Source organism: Fukomys damarensis, unplaced genomic scaffold (assembly GCF_012274545.1).
Source record: "Fukomys damarensis isolate Sample0158 unplaced genomic scaffold, DMR_v1.0_HiC HiC_scaffold_16, whole genome shotgun sequence".
NCBI classification, from domain to species: Eukaryota; Metazoa; Chordata; class Mammalia; order Rodentia; family Bathyergidae; genus Fukomys; species Fukomys damarensis.
Genome location: NW_022900928.1, coordinates 87,659,198 through 87,673,741, shown reverse-complemented (window position 1 = coordinate 87,673,741; position 14,544 = coordinate 87,659,198). Strand labels below are relative to the sequence as shown.

At 35.6% G+C, this 14,544-nt stretch overlaps 1 protein-coding gene across 1 annotated transcript in view; it reads right to left on the bottom strand.

Annotated features, from left to right (window-relative positions):
* The window catches only part of Kmt2c (lysine methyltransferase 2C), a 180,331-nt gene that overhangs the window by 91,421 nt on the left and 74,366 nt on the right, over window positions 1-14,544 (bottom strand). Inside the window, 5 exon segments of the mRNA XM_033763959.1 lie at window positions 3,485-4,200; window positions 6,025-6,102; window positions 7,188-7,301; window positions 8,525-8,676; window positions 8,987-9,156. Coding sequence (XP_033619850.1) covers window positions 3,485-4,200; window positions 6,025-6,102; window positions 7,188-7,301; window positions 8,525-8,676; window positions 8,987-9,156 — 1,230 coding nt within the window.

Sequence of the window (14,544 nt, the reverse complement as noted above, 5' to 3'; positions counted from 1 at the left end):
AAAAAATGAGAATCAAAACCTGTCATGTAAAGGTACAAGATCCCAGTAATGAATGTAACTGTATTGTATATCTAAAATGCACCAATAAACTCAGTGAGAGAGAAAAAAAAAAAACAAAATCTCATCCTACACACATTTAAAATGTTGGTCATTATTTCTATAGTCAGTCTGTTCTAAAAATAATATGGGATATATCTAAAATATGTCAGAAGCAAATGAACATTATATTTCTTATTAAACATCTAAAATCTTACATATAAAAGGTAGAATGTAATACATTAAAATTAGTTACTAACTCCCTTATAAAAGAAAAACAATTCTGTATGTGATTCGCCATTTAATAATGGATTTCCAACACTAGAGACAAAGATTCTTTTTGTCCTGACATCTTAGATTCAGGAAATTCCCTAAATTCTGTTATGTATATGGGTTGTATATTGATAACAATATGCCCTGAAAACTTAAGAGTGATTTATAGTAAACTGTTTTACAAGCAACTGGAGAAATCAGAATATTTCTACTTCACTCCTTAAAAAATAGTGAAAGGAAACAGTGCTCCTAGCTTAGTCTTAAATTTGTTTTACGCAAAATTTCACCAGTAATTCTGAAACTGACATTTACTATTTCTCAAATGCTTTTGCCTGGCACTTTCTAGTAAGTAGCCACTAATCACATATGGTTACTCAGTACTCCTAATATTGTTAGTTCAAACTGAGACATGTTTTAAGTGCAAAAGCACAAGCACATCTCAAACATCTAACTTTTAAAAGTCATATAAAGTATCTATTCGTTTTCATGTTGCATAAATGCTGAATATTTTAAATGTGTTGGTTAAAATATTTTAAAATTAATTTGAACTGCTTCTGTTTGACAATGTTTAAAAATGTTTAAATTACACAAGACATATTTATATTGGACAGTACTGGCTACCCTTCTACTAATTTCTACCTCCAAATATTTCTCAATAATATGATCACTAGTTATTACATCAAAATTTAAATCTTTTCAGATTTTGTTTCTAAATAAATTACTCATTTAATTCTGAAACTATCTTTCTGGCTACTATGGGACAGAATTTCACAAACCAAATTCATAGTTCTTTGGATATTACTACCACCATGGTGGTAACAACTAAAGAATCAATGACAGTCCAAAAAAATACAGAAATGTCAGCAGTGTTGATGATCAAAAAATACCTAGAAACCAAATTTTACATCCCAATCATTGCCATGAAAATCTATCTTGGTTTTTTACCCAATCCCCACAACCAAGAATTCATAAATGAATCACTCAGTTAAACCAGAAGTATGACACAAAAATACCTAGTACCAAAGAAATTCATAAAAATGGACCTTAGTATTTCCAATGTATACACACTCCTGTTATGTACACAGTATTATGGCCCTAGTGCTTCAGCAATGGAAGCACCACCTCCAGTTCACACTATACACAAATAACAGTAACAGTAGCAAGTCTTGAAGCACCTAGTGAAGATTGTTTTGCCATATAACAAAACCAAAATTGGAAGACTAAAAGGACAAAGGAAGAAAATATCACACACAAACTGCTTATGAATTAGCAGTAAATGATTAAGGAGTAATAAGAGTAGTAACTAGTAATAGAATATTATCAGATGTTGGAACTAAAAAATATAGCAGAAGCAATAGCAAATATTAAGATGTGGCTTATAAGATGGAATAAGGCAGAAAGGAAATAAACCACGCACATGCAAATGCACACAACAGTCTGGAATAAAAGTCAACAGAAAAAACAGTCCAGGCTAGATTTTAACACAGTGCAAGAGCACTTGCCTACTATGTAAAAAAAGTTTAATCCACCCAAACCACAAAAATAAACAAGTTGGGCCAAGGATTTACAGTGGCACCACACCTACCCTGCAAGCACAAGGTCCTGAGTTTGATCCCCGATACCAAAAAAATAAATATAAAAATAAAACAAGTAAGTCTTTATGTATTCAATCTAGTTTCTCTGTTGGAATAAGTCTCAAAAAAAGTAAAGATTTCAGTAAAATTTAATAGAAAAGTACTTCAGGAATGAAAAGATCCAAATTTGGACTGGGGATGTAGCTCAGTGGTACCACACCTGCCTGGTAAGCATAAGGTCCTGAGTTCCATCCCCGGTACTGCACCACCACTACCTCCCCGCCCCACCCCACCCTGTGCCATGCAAGATCCAAACCAAAAGTAAATTTGCGATTCAATTTTCTATTGCTAAGGTTTTATCAGTTAGAATTGCATAATTATTACACAACTATGTATTTTTTACAAAAGACTCAGGGAAAGAAGAAAACCTCTTAGTACTACAGATGTAAATATTAAAGTAAATACTTAGGGGAAAAAAGCACATATAAGTAAGTGTGGCTTACTGCATCTCTGGACCATAGAGATTCACCCAAATTTTGTGATAATCTGACTTTGATGCAACTTATAATTAAAGAACAAAAAATATATCTGGGATTTATTTAGCAAAAAAATGTCACATCAAAATAAAAGCTGTATCTTTTTAAAAAAAAGTTTTCTGACTAAACTTAGTAGATCCAGATTAATTTATCATTCCATTAAAATTCAGACTGTAATTGCTAAGAGAAATTTAAAACAAGGAACTCAAAACTTCAAATTACCATGATGACTAAATATTTCTCTACTGTTCGGTATCTTGACATTTTAAAATACACTTCAGTAAGGAGCAACTGTGTACAACAATGAGTGATTATTAGCTACAGTATTTTCACTTATCTACATAGTCACACTTAAATCACATTTAAAAATTCACTCCTGGGCCAGGGATTTAGCTCAATGGTTCCGCTGCCTGCCTCACAACCACAAGGTCCCAAGTTCGATCCCTGGTACTAAAAAAAAAAAAAAAAAAAAAAAAATCACTTCTAAAAGGTAGAATCCACAGCACTTAAAATAATGAGAAGAGTTCTCCTTACTTCAGGAAGATCAACAATATAATTCTAAGACTTTTTCCATAAAACTATTGAAATAAGTCCTGGCTTGGGGGAAAAAAATCCAGAAGTGTTAGCAATTAATGAAAACATCAAAATGAGATTCCTCCACATAAAAAAAAATTCCCTTTACAAATCTTAATGCTTATGCAGCTAAAAATACACATGCTAGATATATCCATAAATAACTTAAAGGCAAAAATAAGTATTAGTTACTGCATATCCAGAACTCTGCTGTTTTAGAGAACTTAAAACAACTTGTCTTCCTACAAGAAACTATAATAGATCACTTTTATGTCATAATTAAATTGAAATATCAAGTCTCATAATAAATTACATTCTTCATTGACATCATTTTCTAAGTAACAGAAAAAAATACATTAAGTCAACATTACATATGAGTTCCCCTGCAGGACAGTTCCCCTCCAACTAAAAGGTACATGTACAATTGCTTATTTTATATAACGAATAACTGCTCCCATATATTCTCTGTCAATATCATTAAAATCACCCTACCTGTTTGGATCGTGGTCTACCAGGAGAAAATTTTCTTTTGGTAATAGCTGGTTTACCCATGCCAATTTTTGGAGTGACTGAGATGTAAGTTGTTGGCATGATGTTGCCAACAGAAGAACTGAGAGTTGAAGAGTAACTATGCAGCATATTATGTGAAGGCAAATCTGAAGAAAGTGTTGAAGAGGAAGACATATTTGCCTTGCCTATGTCTGCTGATGGAGAAAACGATGACTCTGCCTCAGATGGTAATTTTACAGATTTATCTCCTGGGCATAAACCATCCTTCACACAACTCTCAACTGCCGAAGTCATTTCAAAATCCATGAACCCAGGAGAAAATTCAGAGTTTTCTTTCTGTTCTATTTCATCTTGTACTCTTTCTGTAATCAACTGTTCCTTAGAACATGAAGTACTTTCCTCATTTGGGGATACTAAGGCCGCTGGTGGAACAGTGACAGATTCAGTGGTTGACACTGGAGGCCGTGGTTCTTCTCCGCATATCACCCCTTTGGGTCCATGTAACAACTGTAGTTCTTCCTGCTGCGCAACAATCTGGTGCGTAAGGACTTCAATATTTTCTGTCACTTCCATTTTGTCTTCTTTTTCATCTTCATCATGAAGATGTGTCACTTTAGAAGGCATTTCCATTTTTTTACTAGCAATGTCACAAGAAATCTCATTTTCCAATTCAGAATTCATTTTATTTGGGGATGTTTCTATAAAATTCAGAGAATACTTGTTATAGTAACATACATACAACATTTTAAGTGTCTGACTATGAACAGGTATAAAATATTTGGCTAAATCACCACTTAACTGTAAAGGTATTCATCAAGAAAGGCAATTATTCCCGTTATTAAAAGCCAAACTACACAAGGACTTACATATTGGAATTAAATACATACCTTCTAAAAACATGGCTTTAATAGAATCCCCAGAGTCTGAGGTAATTTGTAGTAAGAATACCAAAAGAAAATTACTAATATAATTCTAACATACATATATGATGTTTTGCAATTTGAGCACTCACAAAAGGATTGAAAAGTGTGTAAAATTATCATATTCATCTTAAAGCTAGGAAAAAGACAACCAGTAATAATGTATAAAGTATCTAAGTTAAAAAGCAAAGGGCTGATGATTTAGCTCAGCAGTGCTGCTGCCTATCTTGCAAGAGCAAGGTCTTGAGTTCAATCCCTGGCATCAAAAAAAAAAAGTGAAGACTGGTTTGCAAAGTAAAGATTCTCACTATGTAGTTGAGACTGACTTGGAACTCACTATGTAGCTCAGGCTGGTCTCGAACTTGCAGCGATCCTCCTGCCTCAGCCTTCCGAGAGGTGGGATTACAGGATGCGCCACCATGCCCGGTGGCAATGTAAAGATATTTTGCAGATAAATCAGGTTAAAAAAGCTTACACAAACTCAAAATGAGTACCCAGCACAGTCAGAAAACACTTAGTAATCACCAAGATTTATTTTGCTTATAAGCTATACCTGCCATATACTCAAGATGTATTTTAGGTACAATCCTTGTTCTTCCTTATTGTCATAACCTAAGAAATTAATCTTAGCAAATCTCCATAAACACATTAGATACTGAAATATATAGAGTTATGGTTTAGATGTAAAGTACCCCCCACCCTGCAAAAGCTCTATGTGTTTGGAAGGTGACTGAATCATGGGGGTGCTACACTTATCAGTGAATTAGCCCACTGTTGAGCTCATAGCTGACTTTGCTGGTGGGGCTTGGTTGAGGTGGGAGTGACCTTGAAAAAATATTCTTGTCTCTCGTTCCTCCCTTCTTTCTGATTTCTGGCTGCCATGAGTAGGAGCACCATTTTCTCTACCAGGCTTTTTATGCCTTGAAGGCAGCTGAGCATAGACTAAAATCATGAGCCAAAACAAACTTTTCCTTGTTCAAGTTGTGGGTGTTGGGTGTTTGGCAACAGGAAAGTTACAAAAATATATACAAATAAATACTGATGGTACCAATACAGATACACACACACACACACACAGTATCACTAACTGGTAAATTTAAAATCTGAGAACTAGTGTATTAAAACTTTAGTCCAGGCCCCAAATGGCATGAAACCTAAGTGACTCAATAAACAAAACTGAAGATAAAGGAATTTATTCCAAATATCCTCAAGGCAATTTTTAATTTTTACTCTAATAAAGACACTACTCTCCTTATTATCTACTGATCATTGTTTAAAATTTAACTATGTTTTAATATCAAAATCAGATCTCACATCTCATTCCTGCTTTATTGAAAGACTAAAGTTGAGGATAAAGGAAAAACAACAAATAACAGATCAGACAGTGCTACTTTTAAACAAAAATCTTTTACAGAGAAACTGTCAATTCTATTCAAGAAAGTATCACTTGACACAAAGATTTAATATTAACTATGTGTGGCAATTACAAAAAGTTCTTTAGGATAATTTATTTGAAAAGTTAAATTTCTTGAATCTGCATGGCAATCATAAAAGGGTTACCTTGTAACTCCATCACATTAGATAACTGGAACACATTCTTACCTGAAACAAGAAGGCCATCTGTGTCAAGACTTTCTGGTGGGTCACTCTTCTGCTGCTCTTCACTGGGGATCACTTGAACTGTCACAAATAACATTATGGAATTTCTAGCAAGGAGTCAGAAGTGCACTTAATACTGCTTACACAACAACAAAAACTGCTCCACAAAAACAATACGAATGAGTTTTGCCTTACCACAAAATACCAATTTTCAGCATAAGTACAAAATATACTTATTACTAAGTGGCACAGAAACATAAAATTAAGAATTTGGGTATGCACATTAAGAAATATAAATATTTCTTCACATGGCATCTTTATGAAGTTTTTTGTTTGTTTGTGGTACTGGGGGTTAAATCCAGGGCTTTCTCACTGTGCTATATCCCCAACACTTTTTTTTTTTTTTTTTGGAGAGAGGGTGTCACTAAGCCATTAAATTTCCAGGCTGAGCTCATACTAGGTGATCCTCTGCCTCACTGCTACAGACTGCCTTGGAGCTATGATTACAGATGTAAGTAAGCCACTGTGCCCAATGAAATAAAGCTACTGTATTAATGAGTTGTTAAATGTGAACTTAATATATTTCCAAAAAATCTAAGGCTTTTTTTATGCATGTACTCACAAACTATAATTTAACATACAACCTCACATACAAAATCAGACTTTCAGATAAGCCCATGATTTAATAAGTACTTTCCCCTTAACAGTCTCATTAATTCCAGATCTTCAAGTACAGTAAGAGCTATTATCACTACTATAAAAATGCACTTGAAATTATCCTCAGTAGGACTGCTGATATGGCCTAATACAATAAAATTTTCATTATCTCAGCATGAAACATCACAATCACCAAGCGCTCTAGTGGGCAATTCTAAGAACTAAAAAAATAGCTGTATTGTTTTTTCAATGATGATCACTTGATCCCTAAAGAAAGTACATGCTTATGATTAAGTCTATATTTCTGCTGAACTGTAAATACAGTACATGACTTTTCTATTAATTTGTGCCTAAGATCTTTCTAAAAAGCTTCTAGCTATAAGGAGTTCCATATCCTAGCCAACTCTCAATTTTTGCGCTCAAATTTTAGTAGATATTTGCATATTCATTGCATATTTACATTTTCCTCAAAAACAGACTATATTAATACATCAACACAAGCATCTTACCATCTGGAACAATTCCGGGTGTGGACTTGTGATCGCTGACATCTTTACTAACTCTTTGCTCCAAAAATACCATTTGCTCTTCAGTTCCTTCAACTTCCATTTCATTGTTATAATCTTAAGAGAAAAATTATTAATTCATTAGCTCAGAAAGAGATTTTCTGTTTTTGTTAACTAAATTAACAATTATGGTTTTTGTTCTAGTGAGGGTAAATTATCAGAAACGATGAGTTTTTCTTCAGATTTTTCTTTTTTGAACCAAGTATTTACATTTTTAAAACATAAAAACTACAACACACTGAAATGTAATTGGTTATGCAGTGTCATCTAAAAATATTACCTTACAGGATGGGGCAGTGGCTCGTGGTAAACAAGGTCCTGGTTTGACCACCAGCCCCTCCAAAATAAATAGCCAAATTTACTTTTTGCCATCTGGAACAATTCCAGGTATAGACTCTGATCATGGTGGACATTTTTATTAACTCCTTGCTTCAGACTACAGTGTGTGTGTGTGTGTGTGTGTGTGTGTGTGTGTGTGTGTGTGTGTATGTATGTAGGACCTTGCACATGCTAGGCAAGTGCTCTACTTTTGAGCTACCTAGTGGGTCCTTTTTCCCTTTTATTTTGAAACAAGGTCTTGCCCTAAGTTGCCCAGGCTGGCCTCAAACTTAACAATCCTCCTGTCTCAACTTTCCAAGTAACTAAAACTACTGATGTACACTACCATGCCTAGCTAGCACTTTCTAATTTTAAAAGAATATTCATTCCACTACCATATGCCAGGTATACTGGAAATGAAATGTCAGTACTAAAGATGCCTCTACTTAAATCTTCTGTAGATGATAAACTAGGACATTTATCAAGGTTACCAATCATATTGACAAAAATGCAAAATAATGTGGTAAAGCAAGTCTATTTTCATTACCCTCTAAGAATCTTGCTATTATAACAACAGGATACAATCGAAAGATTTTCTACCTGAATGAAATTTTGGGCTCAAGGTATGATAATAAACATTTGACTAGAGTGTTAGAAAACAAACAAGGTTTAGAGCAAGATAACACATATTATGAAGAACAAACAAGACAATATTCCCACAACTGAGGAAGTAGAGAAGCACATCAGGCAGTAAAAAAAGAAATGGCCAGAAAGAAGCTGGCTGTGATGTCAACCATCAGATTTAAAAATGACTAAGACAGTAAATACACTTAAAGGTATAGAAACTGAGAACAAGATGGGATCAAATACATGGGATTTCTTCATTATGATTAAAATAATAGGCTGGTAACAGGCTGGCACATGTTATATAAAGAAAACAGTAATAAAAATTCTCAACTTACCTGTAGTTATTTCAGCCATCTCCACTTCATCATCTGGCTGTAACGGATCCATCTCAGCTCCTAAGTGTTTACAATACATGCAGATATACTCTTCCTTGAGCTGAGAATCCAGTTCATGATCTGTTGGTTTGTCACATTCTAAGTGAACCCATCTGCAGTGATAAGTATATTCAAATAAAATTTTCTAATTTAAAGTCAAGTTAATGTCTATGGAAAGAGGAGGCAACTGCTGAAAAAACAGAGAATGAAAGGGGCTAGTAACTGGCAAAAGTTTTCAAAAGGAATGTGGCATTTGTTGATGTTCTTAGAGGTGTTCACATATTTTTACTTCCACATTTTTAAACACTAACTACTCTTCCCTCTTAATGCTCATTTCTGGTCAGACAGGGCAATGTAAGTTATAAAATATGGTAGAGCACACAATCAGCAGGGCAATTAAATGGAGCAACTATATCTTCTTACCTCTTGCACATATTACAATGGAGCATGTCTTTCTGAAATTCTGGATGATAGCACTTCCCACAGAAAGGACATAAGTTATCCTGCTGCTGATAACAAGCGTCACATATCAGGCAATTGTGATGCCACTGAGAACTAGATCGTGTGCCACACTCTATACATATTCTGCAATTCTAAACATTAGGAAAAATAAAAAGAAGAAACAATGTATTTGTAATTGCAGTTCTTATGTAAATCTTTTTGAAATTAACAAAACATTGTGAATTGTACCTTAACGTTAATTTTTATGATACCAATTGGAGGTGTATGCTTCTGAAAAACCAATTTGTTTTTAATGGTGTCTCATCACATAAAATTTGCACTAAGACCTCCAGAAAAATTTGAATTAGGGGTTGGGGAGGGTTCCAGGAAAATACTAACATAACAGAAAGAAACCAAAAACACCACACCCCAAACTTCAGAATGAACCATATGCCAAAATCAGGAAGGGAATTTTATGGACATCTAGTAGAAACCAAGATGCTGCTGCTGTAGTATTCCATTTGCTTCCTGATAGCATAGGAACTAAAAACAAGAAGTTTTTCTAGCAAAAGAATATGACCCACTCAATGTGACTTGGTGCTTCAAATCGTGAAAGTAATAACTATACATCAAAATTCAATGACAGGTCTCCTACTTTTTGAATAAAAAATTATTCTATCTGAACCAAAGTCGAAATTATTATGAAGTTCAAGGCTTTCCCCCAAGGCCAGGCAAAATCTTTTCTGTGCCTGTTCCCTAGCCTGCTTCAAAACCCTGGAACACAAGGCTGATAGAGAAAACTAGCAAGAACCACTAATCGATGTGTTAGTCTGATAGATACAAAGTGGATAGACATACTAATAGAAAAATTCTAGGTCAAGACTCCAATACCACATTAAAAAAACAATATGCCCACTGGGATATAAAAGAAATATGAGTATGCATAATTATTAGAAAAATCTATTAAGAAATACAAGGATGTTTAGCTTGTGTGGGGGGGTGTTTTTGGTACTGGGGATGGAACTCAGGACCTCACACTTGCCAGGCAGGCAATATGTAACTGAGCTATAACCCAGACCCAATTTTTTAAGTCTATTATAAAATTTAAGATATTAAAAAGTCTGAGAAGCCAGGCATGGTGGCGCACGCCTGCAATCCCAGCACTCAGGAGGCTGAGGCAGGAGGACTGCTGTGAGTTCAAGACCAGCGTGGGCTACACAGTGAGTTCCAGTTCAGCTTCAACTACATAGTGAGACCTTATAGTGAGTTCCAGGTCAGTTTCAACTACATAGTGAGACCTGGTCTCAAAAAAAAAAAAAAAGTCTGAGAAGAAAAAATTATTCCACAGAACATAAGGATATAAAATTATACAAAAGTTGACAGGATTCACACACAAATGATAGCTAAAAGACAGTAGAAAATCCCATTTATAACAGCAGCAAAACAGAGAAATAAACTTACAAAATGTTAAAAATTTACATAATGAAAATTATAAAACATTCTCAAAAGATACAAAATTAGATGAACAAATGCAAAGACATCCACTGTTCTTGGTTAGGGAATCTTATTCAACGTGGCAGTCCTCCCAAATTCAATAAATTTGATGTGATTCCTAATACAGATACCAATGATATAGTTAATGGAGCTAGAGAAACTAGTCCTAAAGTTTCTATAGGGAAATAAATACATAAGAACAGCTAGGAAAAGCTCTGAAGGGGGCCCAACCTCACCAGATATATATCTTCTATATGTAAAATAGTAAGATGCTGGTAAGTGAATAGATGGATTGATAGAATAGAAAATTATTCTGACCAAATCTAAAATTCTAGTCTGGAATCTCAAGTAACTAGACAAAAACAGTCATTTTAATGAATAGTTTTTTGAAAATTGAATAGCCAATTGAAAAAAGATACACCATACACAAGTATCAACTGTAAATGTATTAGAGATATAAATACAGTAATACCTTTGTCCATGAACACTTCTGTTTGCAAATAATTTGGTTTACAAACAAAAGCATTTGGCAAAATTTTGCTTCCATTAGCAAACTCTGCATCAGGTGACAAACACAACCACAGCCATCTTCCCCAAAATCGTAAAACAAAATAAGTTTGTAAACCAAGGCACTACTGTATATAAAATAATGCAAATATTAGAAGAAATAAAAAATACTCTATAATCTTGGTAACACATAGGAAAAAGCTTTCTAATTATGAATAAAAAATCCAAAAGCAGTCAAGTATGCTGGTATGCTCCAATTTAACACTTGCAATATCATGAGTTCTAGGCCAGCCTAGGCTACACAGCAAGCTTAAGACCAGATGACTACATAGTGAGTCCCTGTCTCAAAAAAAATCCAGATGCCATAAAGATAGGTAAATCTGGCTACATAAAAACAAACTTCTGCATAGCAAAAATAACAAAGGACAAACGAAAAAAAATTGCATAGTGTAAGATATAAATGCTGTATATACTTCATTATATGAAAAACTCTTAAATTGGGAAGAAAATACCACACTTCAGTAATGGTCAAAACACATACAGAGAATTCACCAAAAAAGATGAAAGCTGATGCTTAATTCTATGAAAAAAACTATCAACCTCATTCATAAAAGAATGAAGATTAGCCTGGAATGTAATTCAGTGGTGCCATGCCTGCCTGGAAAGTGCAAGGTCCCGAGTTCAATCCCTGGTTCTGGGACAAAAAAGAAGAAGAAGAAGAAGAGAAGGAAGAAGAAGAGGAGGAGGAGGAGGAAGAGGAGAAGGAAGTGAAGATTAAAACAACATTAAAATACCAAGTGATAGCTCCGGGCATGGTGGTGCACACGTGTAATCCCAGCACTCGGGAGGCTGAGGCAGGAGGATCGCTGTGAGTTCGACCAGCCTGGGCTACATAGTGAGTTCCAGGTCAGTCTCAACTACATAGTGAGACCCTGTCTCAAAAAACAAAACAAAACCAAAACCAAAAACAACAACAACAACAAAAAAAAGCCAAGCATTTCAATTACAATCATCAATCTAAAACAGCTCTACTAAACCTTCAAAATGACACAGAAGGATCCAAAGTAAAAACATGTTAAAAGAGCATTCAACTGGCCAAGGGTGTAGCTCAGGGGCAAAAGGAATGTCTGGCAAAAGCAAGGTCCTGAGTTTGAGTTTGATTCCCGATACCAAAAAGAAAAAACGGGGGTGTGGGGGGGAACTAAACTAGTGAACCAACAGCCTATGTGGTCATACTGCCATGTCAAGCACAGGAAGGAAGGGGTGAGCTACAAGGTAGAAAGGATGGTTTTACACTGATAAAAAGCACAAGCTAAGTGTGGTGGCACATGCCTGTAATTCCGGAACTCTGGGAGACTGAGACACGAAGATCTCAATTTCACACCCAGTTAGGCAATTTCACAAGGCCCTGTTTCAAAACAAAAATTAAAAAGAAGTGGGGCATAGCTCAGTGTGACTGTTTTCAGTCGCAAGCACCACTTAAATTAAAAGTACAATATAGTAACACTGGCCTTACCTTTTTACTAATTAGCAGCCACAAAAGTAAATGCTTAGGGGAGTGGGGGTACAAGGAGAGACTGATGGGAACAATTACAGTGGTTTTATCATTTTTAAATCGACAAAAACAACTAAAAAGGTCTTTGTCTAGCAGTGAAATTAATATACAAACGATACATTTTTAAAGCCAGTATTTCAAGTATCAAAACAATTGTTTTTAAAAGCTTACAATGGTAAACTAATTAAATTCAATTAAAGCGAAAATTAACATTTCGGTATGCCCATAAAAAAGATAAAAAGGCCTTAGGTCTGGAATACACGTATATAAATTTTTTGTATAAATACAAAATTTGTATAAATATATACAAATACAAAACAAGAAAAGCTATACATATAATAAATTTGGATACAACCACGTTACAACCACAGGTAAATTTATAGTGTTAAAAATCCTTAGGAAAAGAAAGAAAACAAATTACATATTTCAGAAAGTAAAAAGGCAAGCAGAAGCAAATGACTACATTCAGTGAATATGTAAGCATAAATGTACCAACAATAAGTGTTGTTCCTCAGCCCCACGTCAAGACAACACAGCAGCACCTCTCCTTTGTCTAGGGAAGCAACTGAAGGAACTGGGCCCAAACAGCCTTCTACATTCAGCCCGCAGGCTCCGCCTCCCGGCGCCACACGTGAGTACACTTACCCAAGAGGCTCTCGGTTCCCCAGGTGAAGCAGTCCCAACCCACAACCCCCCCACCATCCGGCCACCTGCAGGAGAAGTGGTGTGCACACCCTAGAACCCATCAGGACGCTTCCAGTCCCAGGTGCCGGTCTTCCGGCTAAGGGGGCACGGGTGCGAACTGCTCCGCATCTCCCTACACGCCCCCAGGACCTTCAGCCAGAGCGCCCTTCCCGCCGAAAAGGCAATGGGAAGGCTGTTCCACAGGGAGAGGCAGCCTGGGCCTGCCCTAGGCCCGTACCACCTTGGGGTCTGCTCCACCAGCTTCGCGATGTAGCAGCCTGAGAAGCCGCACACATCCAGAAGAGACCAAGAACGTGATACCTACAGCAATCAACACAAGGGGAGACTGAGGCCTGGGGCAGACACATAATGTATTCCAGGAGCACGTTTCTGTGCCACTAGGACAAGAATGTGAGACTGCTGGGAGAACACAGATTTGAGAACTGTATGTTTCCTGCGGCCTTGAAACGTTTCATAGTAATACTAATCTAAAAATACAAAATTTAACTGATCATCATCAAGAGTAATGCAATGCAGACTTTGATACCTGTATGTATCATTTGTATTTATTATGTTAGTCCCAAGTGCTATCAAAGATGGAAGATTTACACATAGTAAAATCATGGAAGGGGTAAAAAAAAAGATATCTGGATGGCAAAGTAATATGCACCCCAGCATAACAATCCACAAAGCACACAGGTAAATCCAAAGAGGAAGCAGAGCCTTCCTGGCCTCTTACTTTTCTACTCAGAAATTAACCCACAGACAGCATACAAGTAAGTTGTGTTTTAGAAGTGACTGGACTGACACCCCATTTTTCACAAATTTCAGTTGTACCACAATGGTAAGCTTCTGAATAAAGGCTTTACAAAGCTGAGTGCCATTTTATTAAATCTAATGTTCAAAGACCAACTGGCACCATGAGGTCTGGTTAACCTGAACAGTAAACAAAGCCATGGCATTATCAATACTATTTTTATACAAAAACTTATTTATACAAAAGACACTCTCCATGGCTCATTGATAAAGCACTGTCTAGCATGGGTGAGAGGCTGGGCTCATCCTCCAGCACCTCCAAGGGGAAAAGACCTCTGCATAAATATTATTAAAGAAAAAGTTTAAGCACTGAACTGAACCTGAGAAAAATCCAATCTCAGCGACTTAGTTACAAAGCAAAATTATTTATTTAACATAACAAATAACATTAATATATCTTAATTCATTATATTTACTTTAAAAATTCTATTTGGTACTATTTAAAAATTAAAATTATAATGAATAACTAAAGTCAACATCAGGG